General features: G+C 34.4%; 1 protein-coding gene across 1 annotated transcript in view; it reads left to right on the top strand.

Moving 5' to 3' along the window:
• LOC109837815 (putative tRNA pseudouridine synthase Pus10) overlaps positions 1–25,213 on the top strand; it is a 36,040-nt gene that overhangs the window by 1,146 nt on the left and 9,681 nt on the right. The window contains exons 5-14 of the mRNA XM_020406180.1: positions 18,075–18,226; positions 18,307–18,378; positions 21,201–21,269; positions 21,343–21,423; positions 21,496–21,615; positions 21,738–21,812; positions 21,913–21,993; positions 23,012–23,085; positions 23,176–23,236; positions 24,792–24,847. Coding sequence (XP_020261769.1) covers positions 18,075–18,226; positions 18,307–18,378; positions 21,201–21,269; positions 21,343–21,423; positions 21,496–21,615; positions 21,738–21,812; positions 21,913–21,993; positions 23,012–23,085; positions 23,176–23,236; positions 24,792–24,847 — 841 coding nt within the window. The remainder of the gene's footprint in view (positions 1–18,074; positions 18,227–18,306; positions 18,379–21,200; positions 21,270–21,342; positions 21,424–21,495; positions 21,616–21,737; positions 21,813–21,912; positions 21,994–23,011; positions 23,086–23,175; positions 23,237–24,791; positions 24,848–25,213) is intronic.

Genomic DNA, 25,213 nt, shown 5'->3' with positions numbered 1-25,213 from the left:
AATCAATGCACAGTGGAGCACATAGGAGACCAAATAGAGTATTTGTTATTAACCAAATATTCAGCTGAAAGGTGCCTCTTGAATCTTGGATATCAAGATGATAGTTGCGACAAACAAGTTGCAACAGTGAGGCCTCGCTTGGAAGATGCATGTGAATATGCTCATAGGATGATCTGGAAGCTACTACGTCTCTGCTAGATCTTTAGCGGTTTTGACTTGCAACTCACAGATATAGACTTTGAGTGCATTAAGCGTACACATCAGCCAATTCCATCATGCATAGAAAGAATCAAACATTAATAAAAATCTTCATTTCCATCGATTACTCGTAGTTAACACACCTAAGCTTACATTTCATTATATGATGACCAATGAGATATAAATATTATGGTAGAGAATGCAAATACAACATTTTGTGTTGTTGGCTGCTTATTGAAAGCCACGCCAAGACAACATGTGTTATAGGCTGCTCTCTCAGTTATTGAGCTTGCATCATTGTTAATTAATATTACCAGGTGAAAGACAAAATCCTCTTAAGATCTATAGAATCTCTATGACTGAGAACGTCTAACTACATGAATTTATTTCATTTCAGCTGTGAACAAAAGGTACATAGATTACGCTCCAGTATACCTTATTAGCCAAGTAACTTAGCAACTCAACATAACTTTCAAAGAATACCTTCCTCCTATGATAAACTTAATGCAAGGAGTGACAAAATGCTTGAACATGGAACCAGAAGCCAAAGAATACAAGATGACACATCTCATCTTGTACACATTGTAGAAATTATTCAAGTATGTACTTTGTTCCCTTTGCACCTCCTGAAGTCTTACAAATCAAGAGTTTCATCTTTGAAATTGAAGATTAATTACTTGAACAAAATTAATCGAATTCCTTATGGTTCCAAACCAACCTCCTCCCCCCATCGGTGAGATGGGAATGCCTCAGCAAGGCAACAACAAAATAAGCACGAGAAAATAATGAAGTAGTCAATAGTAGCGATTACAAGGTTGAATCTTAAGTATAGACAATAAAGAATAAGAAATAACAATCTTTAACTTTACATGCTTGAGAAAGAGAGAAAACTTGGATGTAAATAAATTGAAATTAATGAATGGTAATTAACAATGACCCTTTAAAGTATTATTAAGACATAAGTTGCATGTATATTCCAATATCAAAACAAGAAAACGAATTTGATTGAGAAGAAATCAAGATTATGTTTAAACGAGAAACTATAATTAGTATTTACCTCAAAATCAATAATCCTTTTGAGGACACAAGTCAATAGATTACACAAAAGAACAGAAGACTCCTTATTTACATTTCTTGCGTGCAATGTCTATATTATGTTTGAACGAGAAACTATAATTAGTATTTACCTCAAAATCAATAATCCTTTTGAGGACACAAGTCAATAGATTACACAAAAGAACAGAAGACTCCTTATTTACATTTCTTGCGTGAAACAACACCCATTAGTCCTATACTTCCACCTCCATACATCAAATTTATCTTTCTATACCTACAAACAAAATCAATCAAACAACATTAGCCTTATGTTCCACCACTACTAATTTCCTATTTATTAAAATCGAGAAAAATTCTAATATTACAAAAAAATAACCAAAACCCATTAAACTCTGTATCTTTTTTTTGACATAGAATAATGAAGTTCAAATTTCACGAACATGAGCAAGATTAGTATGATCTCCACTAGGTCTTTCCAAATGAAGCACAAAAAAATTTACCAGTTCCTTGCTAAGTTCAATGGCAGCAACTTGGTAGATATCTTTCTACTCACGTATGTTTCCACTTTCCACAAAAGACAGATCTTCTTAAACTTTGGAAGGTTACGAGCTATAGGTTCTTATGCTTGCATGCTAATTGACTCTTCTTTCTCTCCTTCAATTTGTTTTATTTGTGAAAAGAAATGGTCTTGAGCAAAATTTTTCCTTGAGAAGAAAAGAGCTTTAGAGAATAAATAATTTTTCCTTGAGAAGAAAAAGACTTGGAGGATAATTTTCCTTGAGAAGAAAATGACTTGAGAGAATAAAACATTTTTCCTTGAGTAGAAAAAGACTTGAGAGGAGAGAAGATGATATGTATCTTGAAATGAGCCACCCCCCTCTCTCTCTCTTGTTAGTGGTTCAAGTTCTCACTCAAGTATTCATCTCATCTTTCTTGGGGTTTTATAAGTACCAATGCATGTTTGATTATAAAAAAAATATGTCTATTTCTTTAAAAGTTGGATTTTGGTTGCCTCCAAAATCTTTGGGTGGGCCGGTCCTGTTAGTATGATATGCCCTAGAGACCAATCATAGAGATGATTGTGTTTAATTTATGTTTATGCAACTTCTATGAATAATCTGTTATTCGGTCCATTGAATAAATCACTTATTATGGATCATTAAGTATGTGAATTGAATATGAAACTCTGTAATTAGATTATGATGTTATTCTAAATAGTCCTTGTCTTTTGTCATTGGTTGGGACACTAATGATTTTATAGGCAGTATGTGGATTGATTGATGATCATGTTTCACGGATCATAGATATGAGATATCAAGTCAATCACATGGGTATATGTTGGTGAACATGATACTGGAAGGACCCGCTATGAAACACTGTATGGATTATAAGTGTCATCAGTAGGTTTCATATAATTTTGTGTTTGGTCTTTTGACCTGAGATTATCACGGTTTCCTACATGAGGATTGTATACTTTGATGTTACCAAATGTTTTTCCTAAACGAATAATAATAAAGGTATCAATCGGGTATGCTATAAATCATGTAGAGGGATGTGAATGGTCAAGATGAAATTTGTCCATTTCATATAAATGAGAATATAATATCTCTGGGCCCCTCGAAGAAGATAGATTGAGAAAGTGCATGACCATGCCTAATTAGTTGAGCGTCAACTATTGAGAAGTCAGTCTAACTTCAGCTGCGAAAAATTAAAGGTTGAATTGTATAAGATTGACACGTTTCCTGTATTAAGTTCAATCAAGATATCTAGTGATGAAGAGACCGACATATGTCCATTGTGGACTAGGTTTCGTCTGAGATGACCTTTACATGATTTGGGTAGTCATAATATCCTGCTAGGATCCGCTTATGACTTGTGGGCCGAAAAAGTATTTTGGCTCACTGCCAACATCGTGTAAACCTATTGGGTCGCACACAAGAACATGTTGGAACATTATTAAGAAAAGCCCGCATAAATTTAGTCATATAGAGATATGATTAGTTGTGAGGCTATCGGGTAATAGGATAAGGATTGATTTGATTAATCACGTTTGAAAGAAATACTGACCAAGTTCAATGAACCTATCTCCTAGCAATCAAATTGATATGATCAATCACGGTTTAAATAAATGATTTGATTTGAACAAATTATATTTTGAGAAACCGTCTGATTGAAATTCCGATCTCTTTACGGTTTGAGAAACTACCTCACAGCCCTATAAAAGGGGCATGAGATGGACCTTTTTTTGATCATCCAACCGTGCTTCTGAAATCGTGAGGGAGAGAGAAACTCCAAAGGCCGCCGTCTTCAAAGTGCTAGCACACTGACGCGCGGAGTTTCAACAAGTTCGTGTGGATACTAGTAGAGGCGTCGCTTCAATTGTCGCGCAACATCTCAATGAGTACGTAAGTTTTCGTTGTTTATCTGCACGCTTCAGGTAATTTTCTATCTTGGATCTTCTTTTACGTATGGATCTTAGGATGTAGGTGGTTAAAAATTTTTGTTTTTACTGCATATTAGTCTGCCTACTTTCTAACAGGTCCATCTCTACTATATTATCCCTTAATTGTTTAATGCACAAATTGAGCAGAGAAAACACATGCTTATTATCACCATCTAAGTTGAATACGACTTGTCTCGCCTAGTTCTTTCATTCCTTGTTCTTGGGCCCAAAGCTATTGTGAACCTTCTCTGTTGAAGCCAATTTTTTTAAGAAAAAATATAAAAAGTTAGTATCATCATTTGATTTGTGCTCAGTCATTTGAATTTCAAAATGAGCCGCTTCAAACAGAACAAAAAGAGCATAAGGCATTGGCATAAAGTATTTGAATCATATCGGAATTTGTTATTTATGTTCTTAAATCCATGAAATTAAATTTTTTAAGGTGGATAATTGTGAAAGAAAAGAATAACAGACATGCTTGCTCCTGGGTGCGCATAGTGCACATGCACAAAGCTGCTAATAATGTGCAATTGATGGATTATGTCAACCGATCATCTAAAAGATACGGTTGAGAATTAGATTTAAAAAAAAGAATACCCAATTAAGGATAACATTTAGATTCAAGCTTAATTTTATCATGAACGCGTGGAAAAATATCAAATTCAGATTTAAAGATTGAACTAGATAGCAAATTCTTTAGAAAACTTAACCTTATCAATATACTCAACACCTCCTATCCTCTATAAACTTCCACAAGAAAAAAACCTAGACTGAAATCCCTACCCCCCAGCCCCAAATAAAAAAAAGAAAATAAAATTTTCATCAACCTCCCTCTTTCTCCCCTTCGACTAGAATAAAAAAATGGAGAAAAATAATAGTGGGTGTTCGCTCCCTCAAAACAATTACACAATGATTCCCTTCTACCTTCTTTTTTGTCAAACAAAAGATTGATGCTCTTATGCCTTTTAATCCCTTAAAAAGTTTGTAATCTGTCATCTACTTGAAAGATCATGAATTAGCTGTTAAAAAAAGAAAAAGAAAAACCGACCAAGTTACGTCGTTCGTCATGTAATAGATCTTGAGTTCATGCTCTCATATATAGTCTTTGTACTCTTTTGGAGCCTCTACACTCTCAATCTGAGTCTCTGCACTCATCTACAGAGTCTGCACTCTTTTAGAGTCTTTATACCCCCTCGGAGTCTGCACTTTTTTAGAGAGGCAAAATTTTTCAAAATGGGTAAAAAAAGAACTCTTTCTCTAAGACGTACACCAAAAAAGGATACATATAAAGAAAAAAGAAGTAAAAAGAAATAAAATGACAATAAGTTTGCATATATGAGATTTTGGTGATAAAATATGCATAAAGGGTATTGGGTACATATTTAAGCATCTTGAATAAATTGCTTGGATCAAATCCTTGAACGAGTCCTACACAATAAAAGGAATTGGAGCCCTATGGATAATAATTTGACCCATGCACAAGTCCGATCTCTATTCAGTTTCTTGAATGTGTATTCGAAGATAAGACTAATAACAATAAAAAATTTCTAAAACTGCAATGATATCCCTTGATGTGCATCCAAAGAAAAAGACTAATATAAAATTATAAAATTGTAATTAAACCCCTTGAAATCGTGTAAATCCCAAACAATCTATGACCCTAAATAATCCATAAATTGCACTTCCACTCTAAAGAAAACTTACTAACTTAGAAATCGCATCTTAGTCCAGATTGTGCAATTCAGTCCATAATTTGCAATTTACCCTTAGGAAGAGTACTAGAAATTTCAAATTTTTTTGGAATTGTTGTTTATTTCTTAGACATTCCAAAAAAAGCCTTTTAACACAAATTTTGCATGTCCAGTCCAGAATTGCACTTTATTCCCTAGACATTCCAGAAATTGCAAATCAGCCTTGGTATTTACAAATACCCCTTGAAGTGTAGAATTTGTAGAAAAATTCTTAAAGTGTGTAGAAATTGCAAAAAGACCCCTAAATTGTTCAGAAATTGCAGAAAAACCCCTTAAAGTGTGTAGAAATAGCAAAAACAACACTGAGAATTGCGTATTGCAAAATAGTCTCGGAAGCTACATAAACTGCAAAACAGATCATGCAAATGCAGAAATTGTAAAAAGATCCCAAAACAATTCCATGACCAAAATGTTGATAAACTAAAAATAAGTCAATGAAATGTCGATAAACTAATATCAAGTCAAACTTGACCTCTATGTCACTATAGTGGACTAAGTCAGACTTGACCTCTACGTCGCTAAATTGGACCAAACCAAAATTTACCTCCATATACCTAAATTGGAAAATTCCAAATTTGACCTTCATATCTCTGAGCTGGAAAATTTCAAATTGATCTCCACGTTTTTAAAATGGAAAACGCATTAAATTGACCTCTATGTTACTAAACCGAACTCAAAATTCTAATTCCATTTCACGTCTCTAAGGCGAACCCAAATTCAAATTCAATCGCCCCCTCCTTACTCCGCGATATATATGAAAATTTGTACATTGGGGGTATGCCCCTAGTTAAGCCATGTACATGAGCGTCTCTAATTAAATCATTGTGTTTTTTTGTGTTTTCTTGCTTTTATGTGTTCTCTTTTATTTTAATGACATTTATTGACTCTTAACTGAAGGTCCTTTTCTTCAGAGAGGGTAATTAACAATAAGCTCTTAAGTCTATTGGAAACCGTAGACCCACATAAAAATGAAACCCTCTCTCGCAAGGTGAATTTGACAGGATCAATATACAAATCAAAAAGCTATCTACCTCAACTGGATGCATTCATACGCAGCTAGTTAAGATAGACAAATTTGACCCCACATTCTCATATTCACATTTAGTTGCCGAAGGTATTTCATTTGCACAAACATCTCATGAAGTGTGCCCAACCATGAGCACACATCACAAAAAAAGAAGTAGACAACCCCACATGTCAGAAACTAAGCAAAATATCATTCCTTACTCATCATCATCATCATGGTCACCACTACGATATATTGAAGACATAACTAAAACTACTCGAAATATCATCATCACCATCATCATCATCATCATCTCCGTAGGCACCACCACAAACACACTACCCAATCCATCCCTTACTTACACATACACCATTGTTAGGCATGGTTTGGTCCATGGGTGCATAAAAGCAACCTTCACCTTGGTTGTCATTGAGTCAAAGGATATTGTCCTTGATGAAGCGTACAGTCTCACTTAATCTTTTTAATTTATCCTTGATCTCAGCAGAACTTGAAGCAAGAGCATCCAACCTTCTATGAACATGAGCTTAAAGGGACGTTCGAATATCTCATGAGTTGACACGCCATCATTGCTGCTATCATTGTCGTCCTTATCTCCATCATCGTTCGCCTTGAGTATATGCATAAGCGTAATGCTCCGAGATGTGGAAGTCGAGAGTTGCCTTACGTGATTCATAGCCTAAAAGATCAACGTTCCTCATGTTAAAGATGTTTGAAGCATGCGAAAGAGAAGACTCTACAATTTATTTGTTCTTGATTGCATTGAGATTCTTAAGGAGGAGATCTAGCGGATTGATCGAATACTCGCTAAGGAGAAGGAATATTAGAAGTTTGCTTGGTGGAGAGCTTGGTGGAGTGTCCCCACCTTGGGTCAGAAGTTGTAGGTAATGATGCTGTGAATAAACGGACCTTTTTAGTTGAGGTAATTTTGTTTAGTGCTATTTAGATGGACGTTTGAGCTTTGAAGCATGCTAAAGTGAAGACTCTGTGATTTATTTGTTCTTGACCGCCTTGAGATTCCTAAGGAGGAGATCTAGGAGATTGATCGGGTACTTGCTAAGGAGAAGGAATACATTAGGAGTTTGCTTGTTGGAGGACGTGGGTACGAGCCTCCTTACGGCTCCCCACTATGAGTTAAAAGTTGTAAGTAATGATGTTGTGAATAAGCTGACTTTTCTCATTGAAGTAATTTTGTTTAGTGCTATTTAAATGATCCTTACCATCAAGGATGTGAATAAACTCACTCGCCGTCTTGAGAAGCGAAGCAAATCCTTATAGTCGAGAAGTGTCTTTCCAGAGACCTCATGATCTAAGTTGGGAATCTTGAATATGATAGCTAAGCGCTCGGTGGAGAGGGAGATTTCAGTGAAGGAGATGCGATTTTGAATCCTACTCCTATAAATAATTCTATCAGCGAAAAACTCCACCATAGCCTTAGGGAAAACATCTTCCGTCATTGTAAGATAGTTATCCCTTTTTGGGACTCAAACCATTGGCGCCATGAGATAATACTTGTAACACCCCGACCTATAAACCATTTAAATATTCTAGAAAATATTGATATGACCTATTTGCAAGGTCAAGGCTGAACAAGTACCATTGTTTAATAAATAGATGTCCATCCAAATACACGTATTATCTACCAAATATATCAAGTTGATGGCTGAGTCTAGCAGAATGACTATACAATGGAGATCAGCTTTAAAAGCACTTAACTATACATTAAATTTTTCACTCCAATAATATATTACATTATCATAGTGCTTGGTTCATATTGATAGCAAAATGTATTTGCAAACTTGTTTAAGCTTCTAACTAGCAGTCGCTTGTTACTGGAGATTCTTATTCTTGCTTAGGTCGTTGCTTGCGGACAAATGCATCCACAAAATAGGTAATGAGCGACAGGCTCAGTGGGTGATACAAAGAAAATTAGGAATGTATCAACAGAAATATCAAATTTAGATGAATTCTGAGATAGTCCAGAAATGAGAACTGAAATCTCAGAAGTATTAATCAAGCGACAAACATGCTATATTTCTAGGATTCTGAGTTGTTTCCCATCATGGGATTAGAACACACATGCCTTCAATTATAAACTCATTGGAGAAGTGTTACTTTACAGAGGGCACTAGTGCACCGAATTAGGGCATAAAAAGAAAGATCACTTTACGAGCATCAATTTCACGATCCATAAATGATACAACCAAATATCAATCGTCATTCAAAAGGAAAAGAGTCCAATGAGACCAATCAACAAGCGTAGGATATGATTGAATTTTCGATATGGACATTCATACAAACAATGAATAAGTTATTCAAAGCACAAAGTTGCATATGAAACTTCAGCAGAATGATAGAAATAAGAGAGTTGTTACCTATTAGATGCTCGAGTATAGTCCTTGATTCTAGCCATTGTTTTAAATATCCCCGACATGACCCGATATATCCCCCGATATATCCTTTTACAAGGCTTGCCGCAACCGATATGGTCTTTAAATATCCTTTACCGCTTTTTGGTTATTTTGAGTGATAAGTCCCCTATATGGCCGATATATTAGCCGATATGTGGACCAATATATCTTTTTATATAGCTTGTTGCAAAATAATATACCGCGTTTGGAATTTTTGGGTGAGATATCAAGATTTCCCCATTATATCAAATGACATTTTGCCCTTAAAAAAGCAGATCGAATGTTGCAACGTTGCTTTGCACTTTTATTTATTTTAGAAGGTTGATTAGTGATCCTAAACATATATTATTCATATTTTGTATGCTTAAATTTCATTACATATATTGAGATTACATTTTAATGCATTATACTATGTATGCAAACATTCATTATGACATTCCGATATTTACCACATATCCCCGATATTTCCCTGTTACCCGCAATCCGATATGAATTTTGGTCATCCGATATTTCCTCGATATCCGATATTTAAAACCTTGATTCTAGCGCTTAAGTCTGAGATAGAGAATTTTACTCGTTTACATCACATACATATATTACATCATGATATTTCATTGGATGTGATTAACTCATGCGTGGACTATTTTCCCATTCTGAAGTTAGAGAGCTACAATGTCTACTTGGTATCCTACCAACAATTTATTTAGACAAGCCTTTTACTAGCTTATCCTATGTAGTTTACATATGTAGTTTTAAAGGATCACTCTAGAGCATGTAACAGGTCACTTGCTATCAAACATGAATGGCTTTGGTCAGTTTCTCTAGCCATTTCTGGATACATTAGCATAATGCCTTACACCTATAAATTATATATCGATGGATAGTTATTTAAGTCTAGTGGCACTACGCACAACTCACAGAATCACATCTAACTGTATTATTTGGTTAGTTTGGCTACCTTTTTAAGATATAAAATAACATTAAAATGCAAAAAAAAATTTACAGTTACATTCAGTTATATTAGTTAACTCTGTAAAACATCAAACAATATATTGTAACTAGTTTCATAGATGTGAATATATGCAACTTATTAAGTGCGCACAGAAATAGAAATGAACTGGAAATGCATAGTTACTATATCAGATGAATCGGGTATCAATTGAATGTAAAATTAGTATAAGATTATATCTGCGATTCATCTCTTTGTCTAGTTTCTAACGTGACAAGCGGTATTCAAATAGGTGTTTTAGAAGAAAATATACAATCTTTTTAGCACATGATTGTATGCATTCACCAGTTGGAAGCCCTAGTTACACTTACCCAAACAATCTCATATAAATTGCACTTTTTCTTTATGGTAAATTGCACTTAAATACCATATAGTTTCCCACTTGTTGTAGTTAAAGACCACAAGTTGTATTTTGGTGTTTCCAAAATTTGCACGTTACTATCATCGATCATGCAAACGTGAAAATTTTCTCCGAAATGTTTCTATGTAATACATACTAATTTTGGAGCTTTCTAATCATTAATATTTGTTAAATTTTGATTAGAAATATCGTAACTCTATTTTAAAGTTGAATTAAGATAAGTTTGAAAAAGAAATTTAGTTGATTTAATAGCAAATTTAACAAATGTTATTAGCTAAAAGCTCTAAACATCAGCATGTAAGTATCACAGAGAGACATTTGGGTGAAAATTTTCATGTTTGCATGATCGATCACAGTAACGTGCAAATTTTAGAAATTTTATGGTATTGCTTTGCGCCAAATTACAATTTGTGGTATTTAAGTGCAAGATGTGGGAAAGTATATGGTATTTAATTACAATTTACCCTCTTCTTTAAGCTATTTCTCCCATAATATTTATTGTTTTCTAAGAGATTATTTAACTTCACTTTTTACCTTTATAGCTTACAAATTCAAGTGTAAATACACACCTTATATGACTTTTTTCCTTGGAAGCTTTCTTCTAGTAAATAAGGTCTTGAACTTGTGGGAGTTGGGTTTAAAGAGCTTTTGGGTGACCTATTGGAGTTTTTGTTGGGGATTGAAGGTTACAGTTCTTTGGGAGAGGAATGAAGGGAATTAGTTGGGATAACATGCAATGAGATAAATTTTATTTTATTCATTCTTATCTATGGTAACATGAGACCATGTGTTGTCTTGTGGTGATTTTGCCGGGTTCCTTAAGGGTTTCTTAGGAGCAGACACCTCTAAGATTGAGGTAGAGAAGCTTATAAAGTTTTAAGTTAATCTCTCAATTACGTCTCTAATCACAATTAGTTAAAAAAAACATTTAGTTAAACTAATTCCTCCAAGTAACAAAAGATACTATTATCATTGTTATATATCTGTTTAACTTTCCTCTCCCATTTAGTCATGTGTTTTCAACTTCATGTCCATTTCATATAGAAATTTCATGTGCAACACCGTCATCTTCTGTATCCACCCGATAATAACAATAATTTTATCCAATATTCGGACCATTATTATATCACTGGACTAGTTGTAACTACATCAGGTCACCATGTATCATATAATATAATATAACACTTATCAACTTTTAACCTGTTACTGAATATTGTATATGGATAAGCTAGTAGATAAATCAAGGTTATGACATTCTTCCCTCCTTAAAAGAATTTCGTCCCCAAAATTCACGTACCTTAAAACTAGTGTGGATATGCCTTCTGCATTTCTTCCTCGGGCTCCCTAGTTGGTTCTTCAAGTCCATGGTAACATACTATATTCAGTCCAAAATAAAAATCTTAATAGGGAAAATCTAGCTACCAGAGATTTAAGCTCAAAAAAAGCGTTCCAAAGAATCTATAATTAATTCAATAGGATAAACGGTTCAAAGGTTACAATGGCTACAAGTTCAGGGGGTCAATTTTGAAACTGTGACAGATAATAGTCTAGTCACACATTCTGAAATCAATCAATAATGAAAGTTTAGACAGTAAAATTGTAACCGCCACCAAGTAGAGCTCGAAAAGAGCTTTCTGTAAAATCATTAATTACCGTGATTGGGTACAATCAAAAGATACGAAGATATTAGGATAATGGGTCAAAGATAAAAATCTACGACGAGTAAACACTTCGGTTCACATCTACAACCAATACCTAGGATCATTTTGATGAAAATAGACCTACGTTGAAATCTTAGAGATGAAATTTAGGAATGTGTGACTACTCTCTTCACATCTCAAGAGATTAGGCACCTTTCTTGTTTGCTAGATTAAAAATAACGTAAATCATTATTAATTCATAAATAAAAGATTTAGCCAAAATTTATACGACTAATTAATTTAAAAAGATATTTCGTTTTATTATAATGGTTACTCATATATTAAAGCATCCCCTTGTATACGACTTTGGGTCTCTGACTTTTTTAGTGGTTCATTTTGTAACATTTGTCTATATTGACCCAATAATAATGCATGGCCTACCATATGCTTAGCACCATGTATCCAGACTCCGAATGTTATATTACACTAGTCAAAAATTAAATTCTATAAATATATTTATAAGCTATTGAAAATTCAAGGGTGTTACAATGCCCCCTTCATAAAACCTTTATATTCAATTGCTGCTCGAGTGTTGCGAAATCTATCATTGATAAAAGAGGAGGCATTAGCGAAGGTCTTCTTCTTGAAGCCTGTTGCCATCTTGGAGAGGTTTCTAGAAGAACCCTCGTCCATAGAGTTATTTTCTTAGAGCCTGATTGTGTTGCCATCTTGGAAGGGTTTCTAGAACCGTCACCGAAAGTAGGGTAGCTATGTTTCTTCGACATCTTAGTTGTCAAAGAACCGTCATCGAAAGTGGGGTAGCTATGTTTCTTCGATATCTTGGTTGTCAGAGAAAGTGAAAGAACTAAGAAGTAACAATTAAGTCATAGAATCACACTAATCACATTATCTTAGAATTCTAAGAGAGTAACATTCAAATAATAATTCATGATTAGTTATAACACTTAACTCATTATCAAATATAGAAACTAACATATTATTGATTACGACACAATTCATGGTATTTTATGATAGTTAGCTCATGATGCAATACATCATATAACTCATGAGTCATGATCAAGCACAACCAACTCATATTCAAATATGAATATAGCTCATTATCAAACATGAAAACTAACTCATAGATAATGTTTTAAATATCAGATATTGGTATAATATTAGATGGCCAAAATCCACATTGGATTGTAGATATTGAAGAAATATCACTATATAAATATGTACTAAATATTGGAGCGTCATATTGAGGAAGTCAAGGAACTCCCCAGCTTGAGATTAGTCTTAAAGGTTGATGATGACGGCGATAGGCATAGGGCACTTGGAGGTGCACATGCTCCATCACACCTTCGATGGCCTATCGTTTCTCCATCCGAAAGGTGTGGTGTAGCCACTAAAATAGCAAGGACATAATAACCTATATTAAGAACAAAAAGTAAAAAGAAAACCTTGCTAAATTGCCCATGGTAAAAAGGAAGCAAGCAAACAAAACAAAAGAATAAAACCGAAGCAACAAAGAGATAAATATCACTTACTTGAACTGATGAACTCTATTATCCAAAGAAAATAAAAAGAATGAGATCAATTGAATTGACTCATTATTTTTTTCAACCATTTTATTATGATGGTAGCATGCTAGTCATGGTATCCAATGTGCCACTCTTCATTCTTTGGTCACTCTTGCATTTATTATGAGCGGACAAGTAAAACATGACAAGACAATTTTGTTTGAGTTTCATATCATTTCCCAAAGCAACTAAAGACAATTTGTTGTTCCTACTCATTTCTCAAAGCATTTTTTCATTAACATACACTTTCATGGTGCTCCATTCTCCAAATCAATGATTAATTATGTAACTTAAACAAAAATAATTTCAGTAGTTTTCTGGTCGGACTCACCTCCTTAGACATCAGAGGCTCTGGAATATCTCTGCAAGACAACAACAAGATAAACAGAAGAAATGAATAAAATAGTCAGTATTGCTAAAGATAATGTCAACTTTTGAATGAATTAGTCAATAGTAGCTCAAAGTGAGGTGATCTTTTAAAAGTATGCATTCAAAATAAACTAGAGTAAGTAGATAAAAGGTGCATGCATAGAACATAAAATTTCTTTTTATAAGAACTAGCATCCTCATATCGTGACAACAAAATTTGCAAATAAGAAGGAATTAAAATTATGTCATATTTTGCATCAGTGTTTTAAAGGTGATGTGCCTTAGCGTCTCAGGAGCTCAGACAATGCGATCTTGTAACTTAGCACCTTCTATATTGTCAAGCGATGAAGGTTACTAAGGTAAGCGCCTTTTAGTGTCACAAGAGCTCCCCTTGGCGCCTCATGATCAATGTTTGAAAAGCTTTTCAGAAACTTGCGTTGAAACTCGCTTCACAACTTTTTGAAGGCTAGATGCTTTGAAACTCAAGAGTGAAACTATTTATCCATTGAAGCTTATACCTCATCATTTAAAGCAAAATTGAAGCGTGCGATTGCGCTTCATAAAGTGCTTTTCTTTTGAAGCGTACACTTTAGACAAGATAGGAGGATATAAAAGAAAATTTGACTAACATAAAAATGCCCATATGTATTTTCAATATGACCATGTGAATGTAAATAAAATATATATGTTATGCATGTAGCTTAGTTTATTATGATTTGTTTCTATACTTCAAAAATTTAATTCTTATTTACTAATCACCAAATGAATGTATAAATTTGTAAATTATTATGTCATTATATATTATATTTTATAATTTTTACAACTTTAAAATTAAAATACTTAAACTCATGATGCTTACACTTTCGCTTTTAAGCTTACGCCTCGTTTCATCAAAGGGTCTAGCGCTTCACTTTGTGCTTCCGCTTTTTTAAACATTGCTCATGATCTTAGCTTGGTGCCTTAGGCACTAGCCTAAGGCATGTGATGTAAGGCACAAAGTGTTTCTTTGTTGTAAAATTTTGAAGGTGTGAAAGGTGCCTTATAAAGTAAAGTTTGTTTCGTAATTGAAGTTTTGTGTTTCTTTTTTCTTGGTTGGTTTTTCACTATTTTTTGTTGTAATGTACTTTATAAGCTATATCATTGAGTACAAGCCATTGTTTGAACCTTAAAGTTCAAAGATTGCTACTTATTTGTCTATGTTAGCAATTACTAGTTAATATTACTATTCAATATTTGTTACTACATTTAGATGATTTATGACTCATTAGATTTGGGACTTTGAAAATTTGGCTGTGATTAATTTGTCTTTTGCTACTTATTGACATTTGCATAATCTTTGTAATGTCTTATGAATTTTTTAAATATTTGACGCCTTGGTTCACTTAGGTGATTGCCTTTTTTGGCTCTCTCGGCTCAGGCAACATAGGACCTCATCGCTTTGAGCTCGCCTTTTGCTTTTAAAACACTGTTTAGGTTTTTTTTAAAGATTGTGAATAAGGTGTATTGATAGGGAAAAGTGTTAAAGTTATAATAGATAGATTAATTTATTATACCTCTTCAAAAATTGTTTTTTAATGAAGTAATATATTAAAAGTAGCTTATAGTTATTCCCTCTATAATTTTAAATTATAAGATGTGTTATAAAAGTCATGTAACATAGAACCTGACCCATTTCATTTCTTCTTTCTATGTTTTATCTTGCTCATAATGCATGTTTCCTCTGGCTTATATTTGATTTCACCTAATAACACTCAGGATTTTGTGCATAATTAGAACAGACTAAAAATGCTTTTGCCGGCTTAAATTGCACCTAAGAACAAGCAGAAGAAGTTTATTTTTACTTATAATAGACTAGAAACCTTTGTGAACAAATAGACATACATAATTGAACAGATATTCTAGAAAATAACTTTAACTGATTCATGACAGAAATTATACTAGAGTTTTCTTACATGTGATAGTAATTCGTTTTGTTTGTAACCAATCACACAAAATAACAATTCAGCTCCAACCTGAAATAAAGCAAAAAGTACTTCACTTGCATGTTTCTAGAATAATTCACGAATAATTCATTGTTATAAAGAATTATTCTAGAAGTGTTCATTACAATATATATACAAGGCGGTAAGCTGAAAAGTATGTGAAAAACCTTAAATTGCTTTGGAAGCTTCACAATATCAAGTTATGAGATATGAGATAGAGGACAAAGTGCCTTTGTACCACTTGCAGCTTTTGTAATTGCATTCTCCATAACAATGACTTTAGCTTTTAGCAATATTCAGGCTTAACGTTTGAATAAGTAAAAACAGAACATTCAAAAGCATAACCGGGCAAACAGATAGACCCGCTAAATGTGTGTGTGTGTTATACATACATACATACATACATACATACACACACACAATTTTGACTGACATGTGAACTAAGTTACGATTTAAACATTAAAGAGTCAAGAGTCACAACAATTGTTTGGTTTAATCAGAATGTTATTCACAACTTATGATAATTCTATGATCCATTTAAAGCAAATGATTTCTAAACACCACTCATTAGCCTTAACATTGTAAGGAAAGGTGTACTAACAAAAAGGTTGCCTTTTGGGTACTTAGATATAAACTAGTAGAATGAAGAACAATAATATATATCAGGCTGTATGTTTATTATAAGGATGTATGATAATTCGAACATTGATCACCATATAAAACCAATATACTCGATTACAGAAAAACAAAATTAACTTGGAGCTGTTATTTTAGCATAAGTGTTACAGACGCCCAAATGAGCATTCATAATTCATAAAAAAAAGGAAAAGGAAGTGAAGAATCTACTACTTTAACAGAAGAGAACGACACCTAGGACGTGGATTCACTGCAGATATGTGTGAATTAGGGTTTCAGCAAAAGAAAACCATTTTCACATACCCAATAACCGAAAACTTAAGTGTGTTTGCTTATCAAGTTAAAAAACCAAACGCAAAAACCAAACCCATCACCTAAAATCGTGAAGACCCTGATCCCTTTTCCTATGCCTTCTTTGTTCCCTTTTCTTCATCTTTGAATGCAGAAATGAAGGAACTTCGTTGTGCTCTACCCCTATAGAAAACCTTCACCAGGACTTCATCGGAGTCTGGCGAGAGCTGGAAAAGTACTTGAGAAGACTAATACTAAAAAATAAAAATAAAAACAGTGAGCTAGCAGTTAATTTGGTGTATAACCAACTAGGCAGCCGAGATCAATGAAATATTCTTAAAGGATTATGCATAGCAGAATAAATTAATCATATCTCATGCTTATGATAGGTTAGCAGGAACACATATTTTCCATGGCAACAGTTGGCAAGTGCCAGAATGGAGGTAATCCATTTTGTGAAAGTTCATTAAAGCAAGATGTTATTACTTATTACCAGTGAGAATAGTCTACCTTGTAGCACCAAAGGTAATTGTTGTGTAGTAATAGAGGACAAAGTTCCCTTGATATAACAACTTGTTGGCTATGTGCTTCACTATGCCCAAACAGTGAATTTATAGAATCTAATTAATTTTCATGTTATTTTTTTGGATTATCGTATCTCAGTGTTGTAAAAAGCAGTAAAAACCTCTGCTTAAGCTTTTTGGGCTGTGAGACCCTTTCCACTTGGAAAAGCCCGCCCGAAAACAAGCGTGGCACGAGAAGCAGCCCAAAAATGGCCAGTAAACCCAAAAGTGGCACTAAAGTGGCCACTGTAAACCTTTCCTTTGATAATTTACGTTAAGTCATAACTTGTGACTATTTTATGTACATAGTTCACTACATGTAGTTTATGACATTACAATGTGGATTGTATTTTGTTAATATTGTATGATTGAATCTAAATATTGATACACATCTCTTTCATGGTTAGGATCTCTATAAACATCACATATGTATCTATAAAAAAAAATTCCCTCCAATATTTGTTTCTTTTAAAATTTTCAGATGTTTTTTCCTTTTCTTTTTTTTTTTTTTTTGATGTTTTGTCCTTCTTTGAAAATAAAAAATTGACTTGGCGCTTTTTCCGTTTTAAGCCCCAGAAAGCCTAAGCGGCACCTTGCTGCTTCATTCCACTTTCCATGACCTTGACATGTCTCGTGCCTTATGTGGCATATGAATGCTTAGGTGCTTATTTTCGTGTGAAGATATCAAGGAATTTTTAGTTCCTTTATGTTATTTGAGTTCCAAGATTGATAATGATGCTTGTCCCGCTGAAAACAGAAGCCACTGTAGGTATTGTTGTTGATTTGAATGGCAGAACTAGAAAAGATTCAAATGCGGTCTGCAGTGAGTCTGATGCAGCTATTCTTAGAGCACTTAGTAGTTTGCAAGATCACATGTTTATTGAGCAGTTTATGTTGCCACCACAAAAGGTAAGGCTGTCTTCCATTAGAAAGCATTATCCATTTATTAAGTGCATGAAGTTTCTGTTCTCATTTACTTTTCTCTTTAGGTATCCAAACCATGTCAATTGACAACTACTTGCCATAGAATGCCTATATACATTGGCGGTAGATATTTGAAGGTATGTTGGGAGCTCAGTAGTATTACATTTTTCCCATGATCAAACATGTTTTTGTTGCTTATTCTTCTATGTTGTTGTAACTTACGCTTCATGCGGTATTAGTCCTGACTCTTGTATGCGTTTATATGTCATGGAAGATAATAAGACTTATTTTTTTGCATCAACCAGTTTTATGAAAATGCCATTTATAAACGGCTGCAACTTATACGTCTTCCAAAAAATGTGAATGCTCAGAAACACCTGAAACTTTCAAAGCACTGGAGTTAGGAAGTCATGAACTTCTGCTTGCAATTTGGAGTGTTGCTCTTGCAAACATGCATCCAGTGGCGGAACAGAAAAACTCTTTTTTTTTAGGGGGGGGGGGGATGGGGACTACAACTATCTATATATCCAAGAATTAATATATAATATTATAAATCAACATTATTAACAAACAGGTTGAATTCCCAACTTCAATAGACTAAAATTCAAATGTGGTGCAGATATCTTTTAAGTTATGGCAGGGAAATTGTATTTTACCCCCCCCCCCCCCCCTAACACACACACACACCCCTTTCTCCCTTAGGATTACATGTGAATCTGCCATTGCATGCATCTGTTTAGGAATCTTCCAGGATTACTTCTGCCCATGGAGTAACACCTCATACTTTTTAACGAAAGTACAGTACCTTTATCTCTAGATCTTCTTATCCTTTAGGAGAAGTTGTTATTGCCAGGGATAGCAGACGTGGATGATGTACTATTCTACAAGTATTTATAACTGTAGTGGAAACTTATAAAGTTGGATCGAGCTGGAATGGAGCAGCTTTCTTGATCTTGGAGTTTATGTGAGCCTTTTCTTATCTGTGGACGGCTAAAATTGCAGTTCTAGATCCTTTATATGCCGTAATTCTGTCTGTAATGCGATCACTGTTGTTATCCTTGTTATTTTACACTTCTTCTCATATTGGATCAGCACTGCAGAGGTTTCTTTTCAGGTGACTCTATCGTGACATAATCTCCTTATGATAAATTGCTAATCCATTAGAACAGAGATGCAAACTAATCTATCTATCATCTGATGTCTGTGTTTCTACACAGCTGCGACACGCAATTTTTGTGCAATTGAGGTCGTCTCTCATATTTACATCCTTTTCTGTCGCAATAAATTTGGTCTCCATTACAGACAGAATTGTTGTTCCTTTGCATGTGAGAGTTCTCTTTGAATATTCTTCTTTTGCAAGCATTAATGGTGTAGATGGCCCAACAGTAGGGGTTACAGGCGTTATGATGCAGATGAGCTACTCTATTTTTTGCAGTTTAAACAACTTGTCATCTTATTTTCTTTCCATCTCTACAGATTCTTACTTCTTGCATTCAACGGTTATCACCATTTCCCCCTTTTTGTTCTTACCCTTCATATGATGCTATGTTTTTGTCATTTATATCTAGAAATATAATTCATCTCATCCTATTCTTTACTGAATTTTTTTTCCTGGGGAAAAATCACATCTACTAGAGTTGAAACCTAACAATTATGTTATATACACAAACTATACTAGCAATTACGAAGTCATGGACCTGTTTGTTATGATCTTTGATTCTTGTGATTCAATTTTCTTGTAATTGTTCGCATATATTGCTTTTGTTTGATATGTGTTGCACTTTTGGTGCTTTCAATATAACTAAAGTAAAATTTAAAAATCAAGCATATACCATTTACTTTGAATAGTAGACATAAAAGACTGTGCAGTTTAAATAAAAAATTATTGTTTGTACAATTCAAAATTTCTTTTATATGTATGAGAGGAAAGTATAAGAAATCTGTTGGAACAATCAAATGGCAGATGTAATCGTGTAAATACATAGGTTAATCATGAAGATTTCTCCCTATACATAAACTCAGATAATTGAAGAGCTTGTGTGCATACATATTTTGAGAAATAGAAATATGCAAGTTAGTTATGTGTATTACTATCAGGCAATTAACTGGTTCTGTTTTTAGCTTTTGGAGGTGTAGAGGAAGAGGTCATTATGGTTGTGTTTATGGATAGAAGAAACAGGAGAGAATCAGTGTGCTGAGATTGTAATGAACAAAGTGAAGGATTGAAATTGATCCAATTTGCATCTAAAAAGCTAGTTTGGAGTAGTCAAGGGATATTATATTTTGTACTCTCTAGGTGCAAAGGAAGCGGAGCAGTATAAGAAACAGGATAGGACCAGTATCACTGTATTGAGATTGAAATGAATGAAATGAAGGATGGAAACAGATCCAATTTAAATCTGAAAAGCAATGTTTAAGATAGTTTGGAGTAGTCAAGGGTTATTACTAGTCTGTAGTCTCTGGGTGCACTGGCAGCAGATAAGCAGTTAGGCAACAAGGAAGTGGAAGAGAAAGAAGAAGTTTAAGGCAGGATTTAAAGGAATTTATATGATTCTTTAAACAGTTTAATTGCTTGCGTTTAGGTTTACTATTGAGAAACCAGCTCTTGTCCCATTAGCTTATTAAGTTGGAATTTCTCTATCAGCTTCTAATGGAAAATACTTTTTACTTCAATTAGTTTGTTTGATTATTTTTAAATTCAAGGACTGAAATTAGAATTGTAGGATTCCTGCATACCAAAGTGCCTAACGGAAACTTTATGTGGGGAAAGATTGAAGTTTAATTGCAACATAAATAAGTGTATTTCATAAGGAATACATTATATAGAAAGACATAAGTTCCAGGTAATTTAACTACCTGAAATTTCTTAATTGAGCTAGAAGACCTGAACTGAATAATCTTGCAAATATATTGAATCATTTCCGAAACAATCATGCACTTCGGTTTTTCTTTATGACAGCTCTCTAGGAAGGTCAGCCAGTCACGGTGGATAATTGATGATGAAAGAATGGGAGAAGCATCGGTTGAGGTTTGACCCCTTCATGGAAGTAGTTTAAGCTTGAAGATAGGCAGAGCTTTCATTCTTATGTTTTATATTGTAGGAGATAATCGGGGACAATGCACTTGCAATTTGTAAAGGTGACAGTTACAAGTTTCATGCTGCTGGAAGAGAAGACATTGACGTATGTGTCAATTCTCTACATTGAAATTGTTTATATCTGCTTTTCTAGGGAATAAGTAAACTATCTGATCAGGTTAGGATGTTGGGATCTGGTCGGCCATTTCTTGTTGAAGTGTTAAATGCTCGTTGCATGCCATCAACGGTTGATGTTCAACAAGTTGCAGACACAATAAACAACTCCCCAGAAAGATATGTAAGTTTGACATTGTGATTTGAAAATTTAATCTGTTTGTTGTCCACATTAATGTCTGGTCTCAGTTGAATGCTTATTGTTTTAACTGTATCACCTCGGACGCACTCTATTATGGTTTGTAGGTTACAGTGCGAAATCTTAAAGTGCTTGGCAGTGAAATATGGACTCTGATGCGTGAAGGAGAGGCAGAGAAACAGGTTTATTTGCTTTTTGCATAACAGTTGCCTCTTGCTAGTTCACTATTTATATTTTGCCACTTGGATAGAATGCATGATGGTTCATTTTCTCTTAATTCAGAAACAGTATTCTGCCCTTGTGTGGACTTCTCGCCCACTGACAGAGGAGGATCTTGATCATATATCTTCTATTGAAAATATGGTAAGTTGCTATTTAAATGAATTAGGGTGTGTTTGGCAAACTCTTAAAACTGAGCCATGATTGAACCTAGCCCAGTTTGGGTTAATTTGTGATTGGTAAAGACTGGGCCAGTTCTGGCTCAGTCCTTAGGCCAAAAATAGGCCTTAAAATCAGTTTCGTGTTGGACCAGCAACCCCTTGTCCAACTCTAAACTGGTTTAGAAAAGAACTGTGCCAGGTTCAGGCTCAAATTTTAGGTGATTGCCAAACACCCTTAGAGTCTAAAATGCAGTAGACACTATGCACCTGTGTATATATTATACTGTCTCCAATATGCCTTGAAAATTTAGTGGAATTAGGTGAATATGAAAGGTTACTGCAAGAGGCCAAGCTTAGAGACCGACAATATATTTCTTCCCTTCTCTTTATTTAAGAATTGAATTTATTCTTTTTTATGAATATATGAGAGGGGGCGGGGGGGGGGAGGAGATCAATTGGGTAAGCATGAGTAGCCATTAGGGTCACATTAGGTGAATCAAGTGTCAGGGCTCTAATAAATTCTTCATGTAGATATTAGACCAACAGCATAAAAACAGCATCTCCTGGTTGTGCACCTCAGAAGGAGGAAGACCTCTACAGTTTGATGATTGAAACTTACTTATTTGATGAGGTGATATGACTAAGTGAAGATTCCAAATTCATATACCATGATAAATATGTTTCTCTTGCTTGTACCAGCCCGCATGCCAGCACCTCCAGTTACATTTACAAGATAGGGAGAGGGAGGAAGGCGTTTCTTAGTATTTACTCTGTTAGATACTTCTTGTTTCCAGATATTACCATCATGTTGTGCACTGCTGTTATGCCTTCTCGAATAATGGATTAGTGTTCAGTTATTCACGAAATGCAATAAAATTATATTGCGTATACTGTGTTTCATGTTGTTTGTTATTTGTGAGGGAAGCTTTCATTTTATATATACTTGCATACCATGAATGACGATTACATCTTCTTACCTTTTGTTTTTCCTCTAATTACAGGAAATCTTGCAAAGGACCCCTATCAGAGTACTTCATCGTCGTAGTCCATTGGAGCGTAAGCGAATCATACATTGGTAGGACAACCTTTATTTTTATTTATTCTGTTCATTCCGTTTCAAGTATGTCAGGTATTTAACACTGTTAGTATTTGCTTCTTGTTCCAGGATGAGGGTTGAGAAGATTGCTGGAAGCTGCCAGTACTTTCTGCTGCATCTTTGTGCTCAGGTAGTGATATATTATTCATATGATTGGTGTGTTTCATTCAAACTTCTTATGTTATAAATGACTATTTAAGTAGATGATGGATGTTCTATCACAAAGAATGAGAAAGTTTTAATCCTGAAGCGTCCATTCTAGATCCAATAAAGAATTAGATCCCTTTTTTAGGATCCATACCTTACAAAGTTATCTTATAGGATAGTCGTGATCCTAGCCCGAACGTTTCAGTTCTCAAAACGTGTTGGTTATGTGGCTCATCCTTTATCCTTGTGCATATATTTTATCATGGAAATTCTGGGGTTTATTTAATATCAGATGATACTAGTTTTTGTTCTTAATAGGAGTAATTGTCGAATGAGAAATTTAAAAACGTGCCAGAAACTAAAACTTTTCAGTTACCAGCTGTTTCACAATTGAATTTAGTGGACATTTAAGTGGTTAATATTGTTCTTCCCTGTATCTTAAACTATATATGAAAGTTGGAAGCATGAAACAAGTATATCAACAAGTGTAATTTGAATCTGTAGTTAAATGGTGAAGTAACACTTGTCATGAACTAGTCTCAAGCTGACGAAGTCGTTAGTGCTGATTCTGGAAAATTGTTCAAATTACTTGAAAACATTTGTGATTCTACAGTAGCCAAAAACAATTTGACGTTATTCAATGAACATGTCTGCAACACTTTTGCTATTTTATTGTGGGGACAGGAATTAAATTATAAAATAGTGGTTGAACTGTTAAGCAGTCTGATATTTTATTGGTATTTGAATAATAACTCTTGAAGGATGAACAGCATACATAAGGGTAAAGCAAGTACAAGGAAATATATGAAAAAAATTGCACCTTGTAAGTCTCTCTTTTGACCGAAATTTCAGTATTTGTCTACCTTCAGGATCAAGGGGAAGTTCACTTCTATGGGCTTTCATGTTCTTTGCTTTGTGATGTCTCTAGCTCTATGCTGTGTTAAGTCTTCTACATTTTATACTCCAGTATCTGAACCTCATCTGCGATAGGTGTTCCAGCAGTCAGCACTCAACTTCCTAAACTCCCATAAAGCTAGAACTGAATTCATAAATTTCTATACTTGGAATAAAAAGGAAATTGACATCTCTGGACTTAACTTGCTTCGTGAGGATGTCGCCACCTCCAGGTCTAGGTTGAGTCCCCTCCATTATATATCACACTTTAGGAAATCCATTTGCCATAAGTCAACTATTTTCCAACACTCTTGACCATCTAACCTCATATGCAGCCCTAGCATAACTATGAAACTTCTATTTGCCATTTTTTTCTAGTGACATGAGTGAAGAAAAGGGTGCTGGTAACTTATGGTAGAAAGAGTTCTAGAATAAACACTTTAAGCCGAGGAGAGGTTGGACACAGGTCCTGCCTTCTTGCATTTGAATATCAAGGTCACAGCTGGACCTTGGGTAAAAGTAGCAACTCATGGTATCTTCGGTAGGACTGTAAAGTCAAATAAGCAAGATATTTTCTATGGAATTTATCTGTTTATTTCTTTATCATTAACCTAGTATTTGATCTTTATGCTGTCCAAATACAGGCTGGGACATACATCAAGGAATTTGTTCATGGAGATCTTGGACGCACTCATCCAAGGTAGGAAATTTACTATGTACTTTGTCTGCCTATTGTTACACAATTTTGCTTTCATATCTTCCAGTAGTATTATGAAGATGGGACTGTCATCAGGAAGTTATAAAAGCCTTTCTAAATCTCTTCAGTGTAGGATGAGGGGTAACGTTGCGTGTATTTGACTTGTATGACTGTTAATTAGATTTGTTCCCCCTTTTCAGATGGTTATTGAATTATATCACATGCATTTTGTCTTTGGATCGATGTGGCTGGTTGTTCTCTTTTTCAATTGTTAACCAAGTCTGCTGTTCGTGTTTTTCTTGCAACTCTATAGATTGCTGGCATTGGAAAATAGTAATTTTAGAGGGTGTGCACAAAGATTGTGGCAGG

Source organism: Asparagus officinalis, chromosome 4 (assembly GCF_001876935.1).
Source record: "Asparagus officinalis chromosome 4, Aspof.V1, whole genome shotgun sequence".
NCBI classification, from domain to species: Eukaryota; Viridiplantae; Streptophyta; class Magnoliopsida; order Asparagales; family Asparagaceae; genus Asparagus; species Asparagus officinalis.
This window is presented reverse-complemented; position numbering and strand designations above follow the sequence as displayed.